General features: G+C 48.6%; 1 protein-coding gene across 1 annotated transcript in view; it reads left to right on the top strand.

Moving 5' to 3' along the window:
* SPEG (striated muscle enriched protein kinase) overlaps positions 1 to 18,648 on the top strand; it is a 497,600-nt gene that overhangs the window by 75,436 nt on the left and 403,516 nt on the right. Inside the window, exon 5 of the mRNA XM_029605011.1 lies at positions 11,206 to 12,749. Coding sequence (XP_029460871.1) covers positions 11,206 to 12,749 — 1,544 coding nt within the window. The remainder of the gene's footprint in view (positions 1 to 11,205; positions 12,750 to 18,648) is intronic.

The raw sequence follows: 18,648 nt of genomic DNA, 5'->3' as shown, positions 1-18,648 counted from the left end.
TTCATCTTCAAGCCTTTGGACAACTTTTGACAACGTGGTCGTTCGCTGCACAATAGGAGCACACCTGTTGGGCCTGTTCCACTTTAACTTCAACGCATCCTACAAAGGGGCCAAAACTCCTCCTTATGCCTGTTCTCTACACAAAATGAGCAAAAAAAAATGAAATACCTGCACCCTTGTCACTATTTTGTGCCGGTATCCCAGGGCTTCTTGTCCCTTCCGACCTAGCAGTGCGATCTATAACCTTTAGTGCTGGCTAAGTCATCAGATCCCTTCGTAGCGTTAGTCTCTGGCTGAATGACGTCTCTTCCCACAGTGAAAACAAGCTAATGGGCCTGGGAATGTGGCCGGAGTATGAAACCAGTGCTGTCCTGTTCTGAGGACCCTTGTTGGGGCCTTGCACTCTCAGTGCTATGCCTGGGACCTTGTGCGGGTTGCCTTTAAAGGTTTTGTATTATTTCTGGGACCAACTGAGCCTGGTGGAAGGCATCCACCACTTCCAATACAGTTTCCAGGGTGAGCCCCAGGTGCCGCATAGGTCGGGCCAGCCTGTCCAGGAACTGCTCCAGGAGGACCTAGTTGGCTACTTAAAGGCGTGATTTTGCCTCTGGCTGTAGCCACTTCCATCCAGCATCCTTCAGCCAGTGAAAAAGCCTTTGTGGGTGTTCTCTGCCAGAATGGTCGCCCGTATGTGTCTTTAGCGTAACCTGCCCTTTCCAGGGTGGTGGCTCTAACGTCCGAATAGCTGGCTCGGCCATCTGGGTTGGCACTTGGCTTCTGCCTGTAAGTAGATTCGCTAGGTAGGAGGTCCAGGTGACTTGTCCGTATTGCGGTGGCTTGCACTGCTTGGGCTTAGGTGCTTACATTGTTCATCTAGGCCTTCAAGCACTCTCTGGAGTTGCTGCTGCCCTTGCGCGAGGGTCTGCACTAATCACGCCGCCTTACTTAATGAGCCTTGGCACCACAGAGGCTTTTCTTGCTGCAGTTCCTTACTTTATTCAAAAGAAAACAAAATCCTAGCCGCACTGGCTCTGACTCTTTTTTTTTCTCTCTCTCTCTCTGTCTGCCTAGGCGGGGCTAACCCCTTGGCCTGCTGTATTTTACTTCATGGTCGTGGCTGCAACAGGCCCCGGGAAGATCTTAACATAATTTGTTGCTGTCTGCAAACAATTAAAGCCGAGACGGATTTAGGGGGAAAATGTTTTCCTTCCTTTCTTGGCTGTTACTGTATGTGCAGGCACGTCTAACTCCTGCCAGCATATGTAGCACGGCGGGCACAGTCTCTGGCTTGCCAGCGTGGACGCCAGCTATTCTTCTACAGCGTTTTACTATTTACAAGCAAGTTAAGAAACCAGAATCCTGCTTACCTCAGCAGGGCTGCAGAGAGAAACGCAGCGCTTCAGAGATAAGCAGTCGCAGCCTAGCTCTTGCTTTCTGGGGCCCCCGGGGGAAACACCCTGCAACCAGGATCCCCTTGTGGGCTGTTTTAAGGTGGACCGAGGCTGAATGCCTGGTTTTGGGCTTTTAAGGAGGGTCTAACATCCACCCCTTTACAGTGCTCATGATCAGTAGTAATCTGGAAAGAGAGAAGTCTTTTATTAGTGGTGATCTGTTCTAGAAACGAGTGATTGAAATCTCCAGATTGTTATGTGAACAGATGGTAACTAAGGAGCCTCCGACATCCCAGTCATCCCAGTTAAAGACCAGCGTACCCATCGGCCAGATCCTGAGGATCGTCCGTGTGATTCTGGAGGAGCCCAGTAGGACGTTGAAGTTGTCCCTGATGCATTTTGAAATGTTCCTTCTTCTGCACCCCTCAGTCGGACGTTCCCCCAGGGAAGCAGCTTTATGTAAAATTTGTTTCCACAAAATCAAGTATCATCACGTTCCAAACAAAGAGCCAGCAACCAACGGCCGACCCGGACTTCCTTCCTTCTTCCATTATTCTGCATTTAGTTCAGGCCTTTTCTGTGGCAGCTGAAAGCGAGTTACATTCAGGTAAAGTGTGCATTTGCTCGGTCCCCAGAGGGCTTATACCCTATGTCCAGATCTCAAGTTCGTTACAGTCAGCACCGAGGCTCTCAAGTTCGTTATGGTTGGCACCGTGGCTCTCAGGTTCATTACAGTCAGCACCGTGGCTCTCAAGTTCGTTACAGTCAGCACCGTGGCTCTCAGGTTCGTTACAGTCGGCACGTGGCTGTCAGGTTCGTTACAGTCTGCACCGTGGCTCTCAAGTTCATTACAGTCGGCACCGTGGCTGTCAAGTTCGTTACAGTCGGCACAGTGGCTCTCAAGTTCATTTCAGTCAGCACCGTGGCTCTCAGGTTCGTTACAGTCGGCACCATGGCTCTCAAGATATGTTGAACTGAACTTGTTCCCCCTCCCATTCATATCTTGTTGGGAAAACTGTCAGCTTTGCTCTCCTCCTCTGGTACAGAAATCCGATTTTCCCCAATGGCCTACCTGCGTGTAAAGTTTGATTCACCTTGGTGTAGGTTCTTAGGGGCTGAGTCTTGGGGGTAGTGAGGGGGTCAGACACAGACTCCCTGCACTAGCATCTGATAAGCTTCTCTTTCTTATGGAACCTAAACTCAAACAACGGTGAAGTGGAATGTGAAAAGCGATGGCCACGGAGAAGAAGATGGTAAGTATTGTAACAACATCGGTGACTGTATCTGCCTTCCCACGGGCCTCCGGGGTGAGTGCTCCCTTTAATTTTTTATGATCGGTGCTGTGACACATTTAAAATTCAGCTAATATTTTCCAGTCATCCTTGCCTTCTCTCTCCATCTCTTACACTCGGGCCCACGTTTCCCATCAGGCCACGCAGGCCCATGGCTGGGGGCGCCTTTTCCTCCACACAGGCCCCTTCCCTCAGGCATCGTCCAGGCGGAGCAGCAGCATCCCGATGGACATGCCCCCTTAAAGGTGCAGGGGCAGGCTGCTGCCTTTTCAAGTCATAGGTCAGGTTCTCCAGACGGTAACTCTGCCACCCAACTACACCCAGGCCCTCAAGGCTGGCTTCTTAGGACCTCGCCCTACCACCATGTGTCCAGCCGCAGATCACATTCAAGTCATAGGTCAGGTTCTCCAGACGGTAACTCTGCCACCCAACTACACCCAGGCCCTCAAGGCTGGCTTCTTAGGACCTCGCCCTACCACCATGTGTCCAGCCGCAGATCACATTCAAGTCATAGGTCAGGTTCTCCAGATGGTAACTCTGCCACCCAACTGCACCCAGGCCCTCAAGGCTGGCTTCTTAGGACCTCGCCCTACCACTATGAGTCCAGCGGCAGCTCACATTCAAATACTGCAGGCATTTCTCTATTTCCGGAGGGCTTACAATCTACGGGCCTGATCTACTAAGGATTTCTCCCCATTCTGGGTGTATGGGTAAAAAGCTTAGTAAGAGAGGTCATTTAGTGCCTGAGGTAAAGGAGGGGGAATAGACTTGCTGAAGGTCCAGCGGTGGGATTTCATACCCTGGCTTCTCTGGTTCATAGCCCCCACTCAGGCAAGGCAGTAGCTTTGGCACAAAGGAATGCGATGACCTGCTTTTTATCACCGGACACTGTCACCATGCTTCAGGTCATGTCTCTGAGGTGTAGCACCAGCCACTCTCTGTGCACGGACACTAATGCTATCAGCCTTACTCAGCCCACATACAGTGCAGGAAGTGATAAGCTAAGTCCCTACGCCGTCCGGGGACCGTGCAAGCCTCAGAGAACAGACTGTAGATATTACGTCTTCCCACTGGTATTGGATAGGGTTCGGCACGAGACCCCAGCAACAGCCCTAGTGCAGTGTGATGTCTGGGGGATATGTAAATGCAGGGATACTCTCAGCATGCAGCAAGCAGAAACCATTCTCTGCTTTTTCAGAAGTTTAAAACTAAAAGTTTCTTAGGCACCCACCCATGCATGGGAGTTAGGTCTTATGGTATAAGAGCATCTCAGAGGACAGGGCATGCACCCAGCTCTCCTTACTGAAAGAGACGGCTCTTCGGCTCCCTTTTCTGTTTCTGGGATTCACCTGCAACATGACTTTCCTTTGACCTCCATCTCATCTCTTATGTTTTGCAATTTTTTGCTCCGCCAGATTTATGGTTATTATTTCTACCCGATGCATGCTCGGTTTTTTTTTGGGGGGGGGGGGGGGGGGGGGTTGTGATGTAACTGAAATTTCTCAGTTTGGCAGTTTGATGTACCTGCTTGTATTGTATGTGTACAGTTTGTAAAGATATTGCTGTGAATCTGCCAGCCAGGAATAGAGACCAGAACCCCGGTTACTGTCCCAGGGATTCTACCAGCCAGGAATACAGACCAGAACCCCGGTTACTGTCCCAGAGACACTACCAGCCAGGAATACAGACCAGAACCCCTGTTACTGACCCAGAGACACTACCAGCCAGGAATACAGACCAGAACCCCGGTTACTGTCCCAGGGACTCCTCCAGCCATGAACAGAACCCAGAACCCCGGTTACTGTCCCAGGTAATCTACCAGTAAGGACTAGAGACCAGAACCCCTGTTACTGACTCAGAGACACTACCAGCCAGGAATAGAGACCAGAACCATGGTTACTGACCCAGGGATTCTACCAGCCAGGAATAGAGACCAGAACCCTGGTTACTGACCCAGAGACACTACCAGCCAGGAATAGAGACCAGAACCCCGGTTACTGTCCCAGGGACTCTACCATCCAGGAACAGAACCCAGAACCCCTGTTACTGACCCAGAGACACTACCAGCCAGGAATAGAGACCAGAACCCCGGTTACTGTCCCAGGGACTCTACCAGCCAGGAACAGAACCCAGAACCTCTGTTACTAACCCAGAGACACTACCAGCCAGGAATAAAGACCAGAACCCCGGTTACTGTCCCAGGGATTCTACCATCCAGGAATACAACCCAGAACCCCTGTTACTGACCCAGAGACACTACCAGCCAGGAATAGAGACCAGAACCCCGGTTACTGTCCCAGGGACTCTACCAGCCAGGAACAGAACCCAGAACCCCTGTTACTGACCCAGAGACACTACCAGCCAGGAATAGAGACCAGAACCCCGGTTACTGTCCCAGGGATTCTACCATCCAGGAATACAACCCAGAACCCCTGTTACTGACCCAGAGACACTACCAGCCAGGAATAGAGACCAGAACCCCGGTTACTGTCCCAGGGACTCCTCCAGCCATGAACAGAACCCAGAACCCTGGTTACTGTCCCAGGTAATCTACCAGTAAGGAATAGAGACCAGAACCCTGGTTACTGTCACAGGGAATCTACCAGTAAGGAATAGAGACCAGAACCCTGGTTACTGACCCAGGGATTCTACCAGCCAGGAACATGATCCAGAACCCTGGTTACTGACCCAGGGACTCCACCATCCAGGAATAGAGACCAGAACCCTGGTTACTGACCCAGGGATTCTACCAGCCAGGAACATGATCCAGAACCCCGGTTACTGACCCAGGGACTCCACCATCCAGGAATAGAGACCAGAACCCTGGTTACTGACCCAGGGATTCTACCAGCCAGGAACATGATCCAGAACCCCGGTTACTGACCCAGGGACTCTACCAGCCAGGAATAGAGACCAGAATCCTAGTTACGACTCTACCAGCCAGGAATATTTATTTATTTATTTAAAAACTTTTATATACCGGCATTAGTAAGCATATATCATACCGGTTCACATTGTAACTGAAAGGCTGAAATTACAATCAACAGGGAGGGGAAGCAGGGAGGAATATACATAGTGCAGGAGACAATGAAAAAGAATAGAGACCAGAACCCCTGTTACTGTCCCAGGGAATCTACCATCCAGGAATAGAGACCAGAACTCCGGTTACTGACCCAGGGATTCTACCAGCCAGGAACAGAACCCAGAACACCGGTTACTGACCCAGGTACTCTACCAGCCAGGAATAGAGACTAGAACCCTGGTTACTGACCCAGGGATTCTACCAGCCAGGAACAGAACCCAGAACACCGGTTACTGACCCAGGTACTCTACCATCCAGGAATAGAGACCAGAACTCCGGTTACTGACCCAGGGATTCTACCAGCCAGGAACAGAACCCAGAACACCGGTTACTGACCCAGGTACTCTACCAGCCAGGAATAGAGACTAGAACCCTGGTTACTGTCCCAGGGACTCTACCAGCCAGGACGAGAGAACAGAACCCTATTTACTGTCCAATGGATTCTACCAGTCAGGAATAAGTACCAGAACCCTATTTATTGTCCCATGGATTCTACCAGTCAGGAATAGAGACGAGAACCCCGGTTGCTGTCCCAGGGAATCTACCAGTCAGGAATAGAACCCAGAACCTTGATTACTGTCCCAGGGATTTTACCAGCCAGGAATAGAGATCAGAACCCTGGTTACTGTCCCAGGGAATCTACCAGCAAGGAACAGAACCCAGAACCCCGGTTACTGACCCAGGGAATCTAGCAGCAAGGAATAGCGACCAGAACCCTGGTTACTGTCCCAGGGACTCTACCAGCCAGGAACAGAACCCAGAACCCCGGTTACTGACCTAGGGACTCTCCCATCAAGGAATAGAACCCAGAACCCTGGTTACTGTCCCAGGGGATCTACCAGTCAGGAACAGAATCCAGAACCCCTGTTACTGATCCAGGGACTCTACCAGCCATGGACAGAACCCAGAATTCTGATTACCGTCGTAGGGCCTCTACCAGCCAGGAACAGAACCCAGAACTCCTGTTACTGAACCAGGGACACTACCAGCCAGGAACAGAACCCAGAACTCCTGTTTCTGACCCAGGGACACTACCATCTAGGAATAGAACCCAGAACCCCTGTTACTGACCCAGGGACTCTACCAGTTAGGAACAGAACCCAGAACTCCTGTTACTGACCCAGAGACACTACCAGCCATGAACAGAACCTAGAACCCCTGTTACTGACCCAGGGACACTACCAGCCATGAACAGAACCCAGAACCCTGCTTACTGTCCCAGGGAATCTACCAGTCAGGAATATCGACCAGAACCCTGCTTACTGTCCCAGGGAATCTACCAGTCAGGAATAGCGACCAGAACCCTGCTTACTGTCCCAGGGATTCTACCAGTGAGGAATAGAACCCAGAACCCCTGCTACTGTCCCAGGGACTCTACCAGCCATGAACAGAACCCAGAACCCCGGTTACTGACCTAGGGACTCTCCCATCCAGGAATAGAACCCAGAACCCTGCTTACTGTCCCAGGGATTCTACCAGTGAGGAATAGAACCCAGAACCCCTGCTACTGTCCCAGGGACTCTACCAGCCAGGAACAGAACCCAGAACCCCTGTTACTGTCCCAGGGACTCTACCAGCCAGGAACAGAACCCAGAACCCCTGCTACTGTCCCAGGGACTCTACCAGCCAGGAACAGAACCCAGAACCCCTGTTACTGACCCAGGGACTCTACCAGCCAGAAACAGAACCCAGAACCCCTGTTACTGACCCAGGGACTCTACCAGCCAGGAACAGAACCCAGAACCCCTGTTACTGTCCCAGGGACTCTACCAGCCAGGAACAGAACCCAGAACCCCTGCTACTGTCCCAGGGACTCTACCAGCCAGGAACAGAACCCAGAACCCCTGTTACTGACCCAGGGACTCTACCAGCCAGAAACAGAACCCAGAACCCCTGTTACTGACCCAGGGACTCTACCAGCCAGGAACAGAACCCAGAACCCCTGTTACTGACCCAGGGACTCCACCAGCCAGGAACAGAACCCAGACCCCCTGCTACTGTCCCAGGGACTCTACCAGCCAGGAATAGAGACCAGAACCCTGGTTACTGACCCAGGGACTCCACCAGCGAGATATAGAACCCAGAACCCCTGTCATGGTCCTAGGGAGCTTACCAGCTGAGGCTGGAACCCAGACCTACTGTTACTATCCCAGACACCCCACCAGCTGTGTCTAACCCCTGTGCTAAGGGGCCATTTTCCCAATCCTCAAAGCATCTGGGCAAATCACCCTTGCTGGGATTTACTGTCTCTCAGGGGTAAGCTGGGGACAGATTTCCCTATTTGGGCAAACTGGGCATCAGACACTCTGAAAAGCACATTGTGCACACAGTCGCTTGTGCTCCAGATAGAAGAAAGTTTATTAATGAAATTGTGAAAAAGTCAGATAGAAAAATACAGTTCTGGAAGCAGCTAAGCAATCAGAATCTCCAAAAGAGCACAGGCCCTCATCAACAGTTCTAAGTCAGTTCAATATTTGGAATATTAAACTTCAACAAGAAAAACGCATCTTCAGAAAATTCAGATGTTGAGGTGTTTCCATGCTTTGCAGCGAGGCTCTGCCTTTCTGTGTGCAGGCCTTCATCACTCCCAGGATGAGATGTGCGACGCTTCCAGTTCTCCTCTGCAGAATCTGCCTCGGCAGGCTGTGAACCACCTGCTCCTTCTCCTTGTCCGGAGCTGCTGGTATCAGTTTCTTGTTGGAGATTTCACTTCGCCTCTCCTCAGCCACTGCTGCGTGAAACCTTGACGGGATTTCTGAAGCAGCTCTCCGAGTTTCCATTGCATTTGTGCTTCTGCCAGTTCTCTCTTCTCGTCTGCTGCTCCGATTCTTTAAGGGGTTTTTCCCTTTGCAAATTCCGTTGCTTCTTTTCCCTCACTCGTTTCCTCTGTCTGCTGGAATGATTGTCCCAGCTTAAGGCCGGAGACTGATGTTGCTTGTTCACTTTCGTATGTCAGCACTTTCTGGGCTGTGGATGCCATTGAACGTGCCTGCAGGCCGATGTTGGCAGGTCTGGACGTGCAGTCTGTTTCTCCAAGATCCATGCCACTCTCAGCCCTAGGATGTACAATTCCCGCCATGTGTAGGGTACCTCGGGGTCTCTCCATAGCCCCAAATCCCAGGAAGTACTCACTGGGTGGGTCCCTAGGTTCCTGAGAGCGTCTAATCTCAGTGCTGCTGACGGAGCCATCAGCTGAATGTTGGTCTGGCCCCTCACACATTACTCTCTGCGCACCCTTCTCCCACTCTGACTGTCTCCAACTCACCCACCCCCAATCTGTGGCTGTCTCTTGTAATGTTTACATGTGATTTCCTATTCCTCCAAAACGTTTATCTATCCGTTCCTTGTAAACCGACGTGATGTGCAAACCAACGTCGGTTTACAAAAGCAATAAATACAATAGAATTACTCAGTTCACTGCAAGTCCAGGCTTCCGGTTGTCCTGTGCCTTTCTCCAATAATCCGTACAGAGATTGACCTTCCAGAAAGCGGAGATGCAGGGTAGATGAGGGATGAGCCTTAAGGCGTCTCGCCCCATTCGCATCAACATGACAAGTGTTGAACTTTCAAGCGGCTTCACTGCTTCAGGCAGGCAATCAGCCGCCTCTGACTCCTCTGCCCGATCCAGGACTGACACGTAAAACAGAGACAGTCCTAGTCCCTCGTCCTTATGGGAGGCATTTCCTGCAGCACTTCCCTTGGAGAATGGACGTGCATGGCCCCGCTGCTCTGTTTTAGGAGTTGCTCCTGCCTGCAATACTAGGATTGCAGAAAGCTGAATAATGGGGCGCATTAATGCACATTCACCCCTCCTCTGCTTTTCCCCTTGCTGAATGTAAAAGAGGAGCCCTCAGTGCTGGCTGCTGAGCCAAAAAACAAGTGATCTGACTGAACGCATGTCCATTATGGTCTTTCTCTCTTTCCCTGGGCCCTCGCTTTCTCTGCACTTCCCCAGCTGGATCTTTCTCTTGCAGTGGCTCAGCTGACGGTGACACTGGGGGCTCCCGGGCTAGCAGCAGCCTGGGTTCAGCTCCCACCCAACTGGGAAAAGCTTCTGACAGCGGCATCTCCTGTTTGCTAGCTGGCAGGTTACCCCCCTCCCCTATGCTTATCTTCACTATGATTCTTTGAGCACACAAGGACTTCATTCATTCATTCACCCCTTACTGCTTACCATACAAAATAATAGTCAAGTTGGGATATCAGCTCAGTAATATACTAAGCACTCTGGGGCACAGCACAAAACCCGGCACCTATAGAGGAAACCTGCCATATCAAAACAGCACTAACTGCCAGGGCTCAAACAGTAACAACCCCACTGAAGAAAAGGCAGCACTGCAAATATTATGCCAGGCCCCAGAGCACCAGTATACCTCTTACTGGGACAAGAGTTCAAGCTGGATGTCTACAGAACTCTACACTGACACTGCAAGGGAGCACAGAGGTTGGCAAACTATGACCCAAGGGCCACGCCTGGCCCGGTGACCTCTTCATTTGGCCTGCAAGGTCTGCCCCTCCACTGTTTTTATTTGGCCTGGAAGAAGTGACTGTAATTGGTGCGGGACGCAGGAAGCATCAGGTGAGAGGAGGCGCTGCGGCCTTGGAACCATAAATGCACCGTGCAAAATCCAAAATGTCAGAGCTGCACACTTCCCAGATCTGACAGAGAAAATCAGAGACTTCCCACAAAAGAGAGAACAATCCCGGGGGCAGAAGGCGAAAGAGCAGCGAGAGCGGCACAATCTGCGGGAAAGAGATCCGAGCAGCCCCCGAAGCAGGGCACTGCCTCCCTAACTCTCCTATCTGTATCTTGGAGCTGATAGCGCAGATCTCCCAGGATTCTGGGTGCCCTGCCTGCTCTCTTTATTTCATACTGTACATAAACCTTCACTTTTCAACCACTTGCAGGCAATTTTGAAAATCGGCTGTTAGCCCCTGTAATGTTGTCCCCGTTATCGGGAGGGAGTCCGGAAAGCGTTCAGGGTGGGGATGTTGAAGAAGAGCGGCCACTAATCTCTGAGGGCACTTTTTCCCCAGGGCAGTACTCAAAGCGTAAAAAGGTACCTGTGGGCGGCAGGGTCATTGCCCCCTAAATATCTGGCCTTGGCTTCGCATGCAGAAATTCGGACTCCGAGTGAGCTGGTCACAGCTGGGGGGCTGCTTGCAGGGAAGCCCCCCAGCCTGGGCAGCTGAGCACACAGAAGGAGAGCCAGAGGCTGGGGCCTGCTGGGCCTAGAGGCTGCGATCACACTCGCACCCTAACCCCAGGGGCCCCCTCCCAGCTTTCCCAGTTCCCTCTCAAAGAGCAGCCGAGGTCCCCTGTTGGCAGCTTAGTGGCAATGTTAATCCGCTGTCCTAACAATCTCTGAAGTGTGCTTTAAGTTCCTTTCTGACTGTGAATTATTGTGAAAACCTCTCATTCTCTTCCTTCTCGTTGCAGCAGTGTCCCCGAGGGGGGGTTTAGGGCAGAGAATACAAATGGAAGCACGTCGGACGTCTCCCGAAGCAGCGTGACGGCCACCCCAATCTCTAGGCCGCCCCCTAGAACCGGGAAACATCCATCTCAGAGTCCTGGAGGTGTCACCCAGCCCTCGAGTCGGGCCCCCCTTACCCCGTCGTCAACCCCCTTGACACCCCGGAAAAAGGTCGTGATGCCCTCAGACTATGAAGACACAGTCCCAGAAGAGTATGAAGAAAAGGTAAAGAAACCCAAGTCTTCAACGCATTCTCAGGCCAGCGCACAAGATTCTCGTCCTCAGACTCCCTTGAGCGAAACCTCCAGCCGGGTGTCTGTTCTCAGACCCTCCCCCAAGCTGCTCCGTTCTGGCTCCAAGATTTTTGACAAACTGAAATACCTGGAGGAGAGAAGAAAGAGCCTGGACCAGACGGATAGTCCTTTCCCTGTGCACACTTGGCTTCCTCTCAGGAAATCCCGCTCCTTTGATGAACCGGAGCTAGAGATGCAAGGGGCCCTGGGGGACTCGAGGGAGGATCTAAGGGATGGGGTGAGATCAGAGATTGGGGGCATAGATGTGAGGAGATCATCTTTCAGACATAAAGCTTCCTCCTTTGATGAGCGGGGAAAGTTTTCTAGCAAGGTCTACGACATAGAAAGCAAGTTCTCGGAAGAATTGTGCCGTATCAAGAGAACGGTGTCTAAGCAGCAGCTCAGGAGATCTCAGGAGGCTCTAAGCATGGGCCCCCAGAGAGCGCCTTCTCCCAGAGTGCCCAGCGATTCGCCTGCCATTCAGGCAGCGGCAGGTCACAAGCCCATCCAGCATCTCAAGGCTTCTGCCGCACCCCTGGAAGACACGCAGGTCCTCCAGCAAATGGCCCCTTCCAAAGGCAAAGAAGCCACAGAGCGTCCATTTGAGAAGTCGGTGACATCAAGTACAGCGGCCCGGAAGCCACTGGTGAGGGCCTACGCCACTGCCAACCTCACAGCAGAGCCAAGGGGGCCGAAAAGAGAGGTCGAAGAAAGCAAGGAGCAGGCTCCTCACTGGCAGGGGAATGCAGAGGCCCTACCGCAGGACGCAGCGAGCCTAAGAACAACACCGCGCTCCTATTTGCAACAGGATTTTCCCTCGTCTTGTGTGACAAAGGCAATACTTTGCCCATTATCCCAGGTGACACCTCTGCAGCGAGTCGTCGCTTCAGAAATCAGACCCCCTGAAGCCGCCAAGCACGTGGATATTCAAGTCCCCAGGGCTGGGAGTGATTCTCTCGCCACAAGGACACAGACCCCTTCCTCCACGGCCATTGCGCAGCGAGGCCTGGACAGGCGAAAAGAGCCACTTGGTGATGTTCGTTTCTTTCCGTGGGCCATGCAAATGAGCAGCAAAGAGCAGGATGTGACTATGAGGGATGCAGAGAGACAATTACCGAAAGTGAAAGGGAAGGAAAACGTCTTCTTACCGGAGGAAGAGAAGAGTGGAAGGCACAAAGTGAAAAGCCGTCGGATGAGGCCCACCTCTCCAGAGCTAGGTACAGTAGAGGTGTCTGTGGTGCTCTGCATGACCCCTAACCCCCCAATACATAGTCTGCTCATGAAGTCAGCTGTGCGGGTGCCATGTATTTATTTGCTTATTCTCATTTAAACTCCACTAATCCAAATAAGATCTCAGCAGAGTACAACATAATAAAACAGTACATCAAGTAATAAAATAACAAAAATAATGCAGTAACAACCTATCAACCATCAGGAGACATCATTAACAGGAGTAAGTGGAAGTAAATAACACAGCTTTTTTATTTTAGAAATAAGGGTCAACAATGACGTTGTAGGTGAGATATTTATTGTAACTAACTTTACACCTTTCAGATTCATCCTAATATAAACAAGCATTTATTTTTTTTACTGTAAATGCTGTATAGAAATATCTTTCCCCGAGACTTGCCTGGGGCTCTGAGTAAGATCTGCACTTCAGCTGTCTGTGCAGTATTCATGCTTTACCTGTATCAGTGTGGTGACTGCATGGGAGTCTGATCCTCAGCTGACTGTGCTGTATTCATGCAATACCTGTATCAGTGTGGTGACTGCATGGGAGTCTGATCCTCAGCTGACTGTGCTGTATTCATGCATTACCTGTATCAGTGTGGTGACTGCATGGGAGTCTGATCCTCAGCTGTCTGTGCTGTATTCATGCAATACCTGTATCAGTGTGGTGACTGCATGGGAGTCTGATCCTCAGCTGTCTGTGCAGCATTCATGCTTTACCTGTATCAGTGTGGTGAATGCATGGGAGTCTGATCCTCAGCTGACTGTGCTGTATTCATGCAATACTTGTATCAGTGTGGTGACTGCATGGGAGTCTGATCCTCAGCTGTCTGTGCTGTATTCATGCAATACTTGTATCAGTGTGGTGACTGCATGGGAGTCTGATCCTCAGCTGTCTGTGCAGTATTCATGCTTTACCTGTATCAGTGTGGTGAATGCATGGGAGTCTGATCCTCAGCTGACTGTGCTGTATTCATGCAATACTTGTATCAGTGTGGTGACTGCATGGGAGTCTGATCCTCAGCTGTCTGTGCAGCATTCATGCTTTACCTGTATCAGTGTGGTGACTGCATGGGAGGCTGATCCTCAGCTGACTGTGCTGTATTCATGCAATACCTGTATCAGTGTGGTGACTGCATGGGAGTCTGATCCTCAGCTGACTGTGCTGTATTCATGCATTACCTGTATCAGTGTGGTGACTGCATGGGAGTCTGATCCTCAGCTGTCTGTGCAGCATTCATGCTTTACCTGTATCAGTGTGGTGACTGCATGGGAGTCTGATCCTCCGCTGACTGTGCTGTATTCATGCAATACCTGTATCAGTGTGGTGACTGCATGGGAGTCTGATCCTCAGCTGACTGTGCTGTATTCATGCATTACCTGTATCAGTGTGGTGACTGCATGGGAGTCTGATCCTCAGCTGTCTGTGCAGCATTCATGCTTTACCTGTATCAGTGTGGTGACTGCATGGGAGTCTGATCCTCAGCTGACTGTGCTGTATTCATGCATTACCTGTATCAGTGTGGTGACTGCATGGGAGTCTGATCCTCCGCTGACTGTGCTGTATTCATGCAATACCTGTATCAGTGTGGTGACTGCATGGGAGTCTGATCCTCAGCTGACTGTGCTGTATTCATGCATTACCTGTATCAGTGTGGTGACTGCATGGGAGTCTGATCCTCAACTGACTGTGCTGTTTTCATGCATTACCTGTATCACTGTGATGACTGCATGGGAGTCTGATCCTCAGCTGACTGTGCTGTATTCATGCTTTACCTGTATCAGTGTGGTGATTGCATGGGAGTCTGATCCTCAGCTGACTGTGCTGTATTCATGCAATACCTGTATCAGTGTGGTGACTGCATGGGAGTCTGATCCTCAGCTGACTGTGCTGTATTCATGCATTACCTGTATCAGTGTGATGACTGCATGGGAGTCTGATCCTCAGCTGACTGTGCTGTATTCATGCAATACCTGTATCAGTGTGGTGACTGCATGGGAGTCTGATCCTCAGCTGTCTGTGCAGCATTCATGCTTTACCTGTATCATTGTGATGACTGCATGGGAGTCTGATCCTCAGCTGACTGTGCTGTATTCATGCAATACCTGTATCAGTGTGGTGACTGCATGGGAGTCTGATCCTCAGCTGACTGTAAGCTGATTGTGCTGTATTCATGCATTACCTGTATCAGTGTGGTGACTGCATGGGAGTCTGATCCTCAGCTGACTGTGCTATATTCATGCAATACCTGTAACACTGTGATGACTGTATGGGAGTCTGATCCTCAGCTGATTGTGCTGTATTCATGCAATACCTGTATCAGTTGGTAACTGCATGGGGCACTGATGAAGATCTGCTTTTCAGCTGTCCATGCTGTATTCATGAACATAAGAACATGCCATGCTGGGTCAGACCAAGGGTCCATCAAGCCCAGCATCCTGTTTCCAACAGTGGCCAATCCAAGTCACAAGTACCTGGCAAATATCCAAACATTAAATAGATCTGAAGCTACTATTGCTTATTAATTAATAGCAGTTTATGGATTTTTCCTCTAGGAAGTTATCCAAACGTTTTTAAAATCCATTTACACTAACTGCTGTAACCACATCCTCTGGCAATGAATTCTAGAGTTTAATTATGCATTGAATGAAAAGAATTTTATTCAGTTTGTTTTAAATGTGCTACTTGCTAACTTCATGGAGTGCCCCCTGGTCCTTCTATTATCTGAAAGAGTAAATAACCGATTCACATCTACCCGTTCTAGACCTCTCATGATTTTAAACACCTCTATCATATCCCCCCTCAGTCGTCTCTTCTCCATACTGATCAGCCTAACCTCTTTAGCCTTTCCTCATTGGGCAGCTGTTCCATTTTGGTCGCCCGTCTCTCCACTTTATGCTTTACATGTATCTGCATGATGTCATCCTGTATAGAGTTTAGATACAGACCCACTCTTCAGCTGTCAGTGCTGTATTCCTGATGGTGACAGGGTTCTGATGAAAATCTGCTTCTCAGCTGCCCATGCTGTAAACATGTATCTGTGTGATATATGCACAGCACTCAGCAGTGCTCTGCGTTACAACCAAGGGGCAAATATCATAAGCTGAGCATTAAAAGTGTGTGCCGAAATTCAGCATACAGTTTCTTAACACACACGCTAAACATTTTCTAACTCCCAATGTAGTAAGTTAATGGTATGCTAATGCAATGGGAATTAAAAAAATGCACACAAACCTGAAAATGTGTGCAAAGAAAAGGCTTAGTGCACATAAGACATGATTTATGCACATGCACAAAAAACACGACTTATTGTGCACAAATCAGGTTTTCTGTCCAGAGGGAAGAGCTGACAGTAGAACCATCATCTATTGGTGGTACATTTGGACTTACTGGGAAAAAGCGCTTAAATCTTAAGACAAAATTAAAAAAAAATTCTTGGAGGGTTAAACTATTACTGGCTCTTTATATTGTTTGTTAGTTTTAAGATTACCATTTGTTGCCAGTATTAGAATTGTTTGTGTAGTGGGAAAATAGGCTTTGATTCTCTGACCTAGTAAAAGATAGTATTTGTTTGCCAGTGTTAGAATTGTTTCCTAGGTTTAAGATTAGTATTTGTTTGCCAGTGCTAGAATTGTTTTCTAGGTTTAAGATTAGTATTTGTTTGCCAGTGTTAGAAATGTTTGTGTAGTGGGAAAATAGGCTTTGATTCTTTGAGTTAGTAAAAGATAGTATATATTTGCCAGTGTTTGAATTGTGAGTTTGCAAAGGTCACTCACTTGATCTGAGATGGTGAGAGTATGATTCTTGGACAACTAGTCACTGGTTTGTCACTGGTCACTGTCTCATTTTTTGATATATACATTTTCACCCCCTACTAGGAGGAAAGTCTTCAAAATAAATCAGTCACTTAAAATAACATTATATTAACCCTGATTTTTAGTGATTGACTATTCTTAGTCCTGCTGTTGATCATTCACTAATATAACCGATACGATATGATCTTTTTTCATGAATGTCGGTATATAAAAGTGCTAAATAAATAAATAAATAAATAATATTAATCACCCAGTTATCAAATTTAAAGAAACAGATTTTAAAAGCTATCTAACAAATACATTTAAAAACCTTAATTACATTTAGCAACCCTTAAACTGATACATACCTGCTCCATCCTCTCCAGCCTTTAAGACTAAGAACATAAGAACATACTGGGTCAGACCAAGGGTGCATCAAGCCCAGCATCCTGTTTCCAACAGTGGCCAATCCAGGCCACAAGAACCTGGCAAGTACCCAAAAACTAAGTCTATTCCATGTAACCATTGCTAATGGCAGTGGCTATTCTCTAAGTCAACTTAATTAATATCAGGTAATGGACTTCTCCTCCAAGAACTTATCCAATCCTTTTTTAAACCCAGCTATACTAACTGCACTAACCACATCCTCTGGCAACAAATTCCAGAGTTTAATTGTGCGTTGAGTGAAAAAGAACTTTCTCCGATTAGTTTTAAATGTGCCACATGCTAACTTCATGGAGTGCCCCCTAGTCTTTCTATTATCCGAAAGAGTAAATAACCAATTCACATCTACCCGTTCTAGACCTCTCATGATTTTAATCACCTCTATCATCTCCCCCCTCAGCTGTCTCTTCTCCAAGCTGAAAAGTCCTAACCTCTTCAGCCTTTCCTCATAGGGGAGCTGTTCCATCCCCTTTATCATTTTGGTCGCCCTTCTCTGTACCTTCTTCATCGCAATTATATCTTTTTTGAGATGCGGCGACCAGAATTGTACACAGTATTCAAGGTGCGGTCTCACCATGGAGTGATACAGAGGCATTATGACATTTTCCGTTTTATTCACCATTCCCTTTCTAATAATTCCCAACATTCTGTTTGCTTTTTTGACTGCCGCAGCACACTGCACCGATGATTTCAATGTATTATCCACTACGATACCTAGATCTCTTTCTTGGGAGGTAGCACCTAATATGGAACCTAACATCGTGTAACTATAGCATGGGTTATTTTTCCCTATATGCATCACCTTGCACTTATCCACATTAAATTTCATCTGCCATTTCAATGCCCAATTTTCCAGTCTAACAAGGTCTTCCTGCAATTTATCACAATCTGCTTGTGATTTAACTACTCTGAACAATTTTGTATCATCTGCAAATTTGATTACCTCACTCGTCGTATTTCTTTCCAGATCATTTATAAATATATTGAAAAGTAAGGGTCCGAAAACAGATCCCTGAGGCACTCCACTGTCCACTCCCTTCCGCTGAGAAAATTGTCCATTTAATCCTACTCTCTGTTTCCTGTCTTTTAACCAGTTTGCAATCCACGAAAGGACATTGCCTCCTATCCCATGACTTTTTACTTTTCCTAGTAGCCTCTCATGAGGAACTTTGTCAAATGCCTTCTGAAAATCTACCAGTTCACCTTTATCTACATGTTTATTAACTCCTTCAAAAAGTGAAGCAGATTTGTGAGGCAAGACTTGCCCTGGGTAAAGCCATGCTGACTTTGTTCCATTATACCATGTCTTTCTATATGTTCTGTGATTTTGATGTTTAGAACACTTTCCACTATTTTTTCTGGCACTGAATTCAGACTAACCAGTCTGTAGTTTCCCGGATCGCCCCTGGAGCCCTTTTTAAATATTGGGGTTACATTAGCCACTCTCTGGTCTTCAGGTACAATGGATGATTTTAATTTTAGGTTATAAATTTTTACTAATAGGTCTGAAATTTCATTTTTTAGTTCCTTCAGAATCCTGGGGTGTATACCATCCGGTCCAGGTGATTTACTACTCTTCAGTTTGTCAATCAGGCCTACCACATCTTCTAGGTTCACCGTGATTTGATTCAGTCCATCTGAATCATT

Source organism: Rhinatrema bivittatum, chromosome 6 (assembly GCF_901001135.1).
Source record: "Rhinatrema bivittatum chromosome 6, aRhiBiv1.1, whole genome shotgun sequence".
NCBI classification, from domain to species: domain Eukaryota; kingdom Metazoa; phylum Chordata; class Amphibia; order Gymnophiona; family Rhinatrematidae; genus Rhinatrema; species Rhinatrema bivittatum.
Note: the sequence above shows the minus strand (reverse complement) of the source record. Positions and strands in the feature narration are given on the sequence as shown.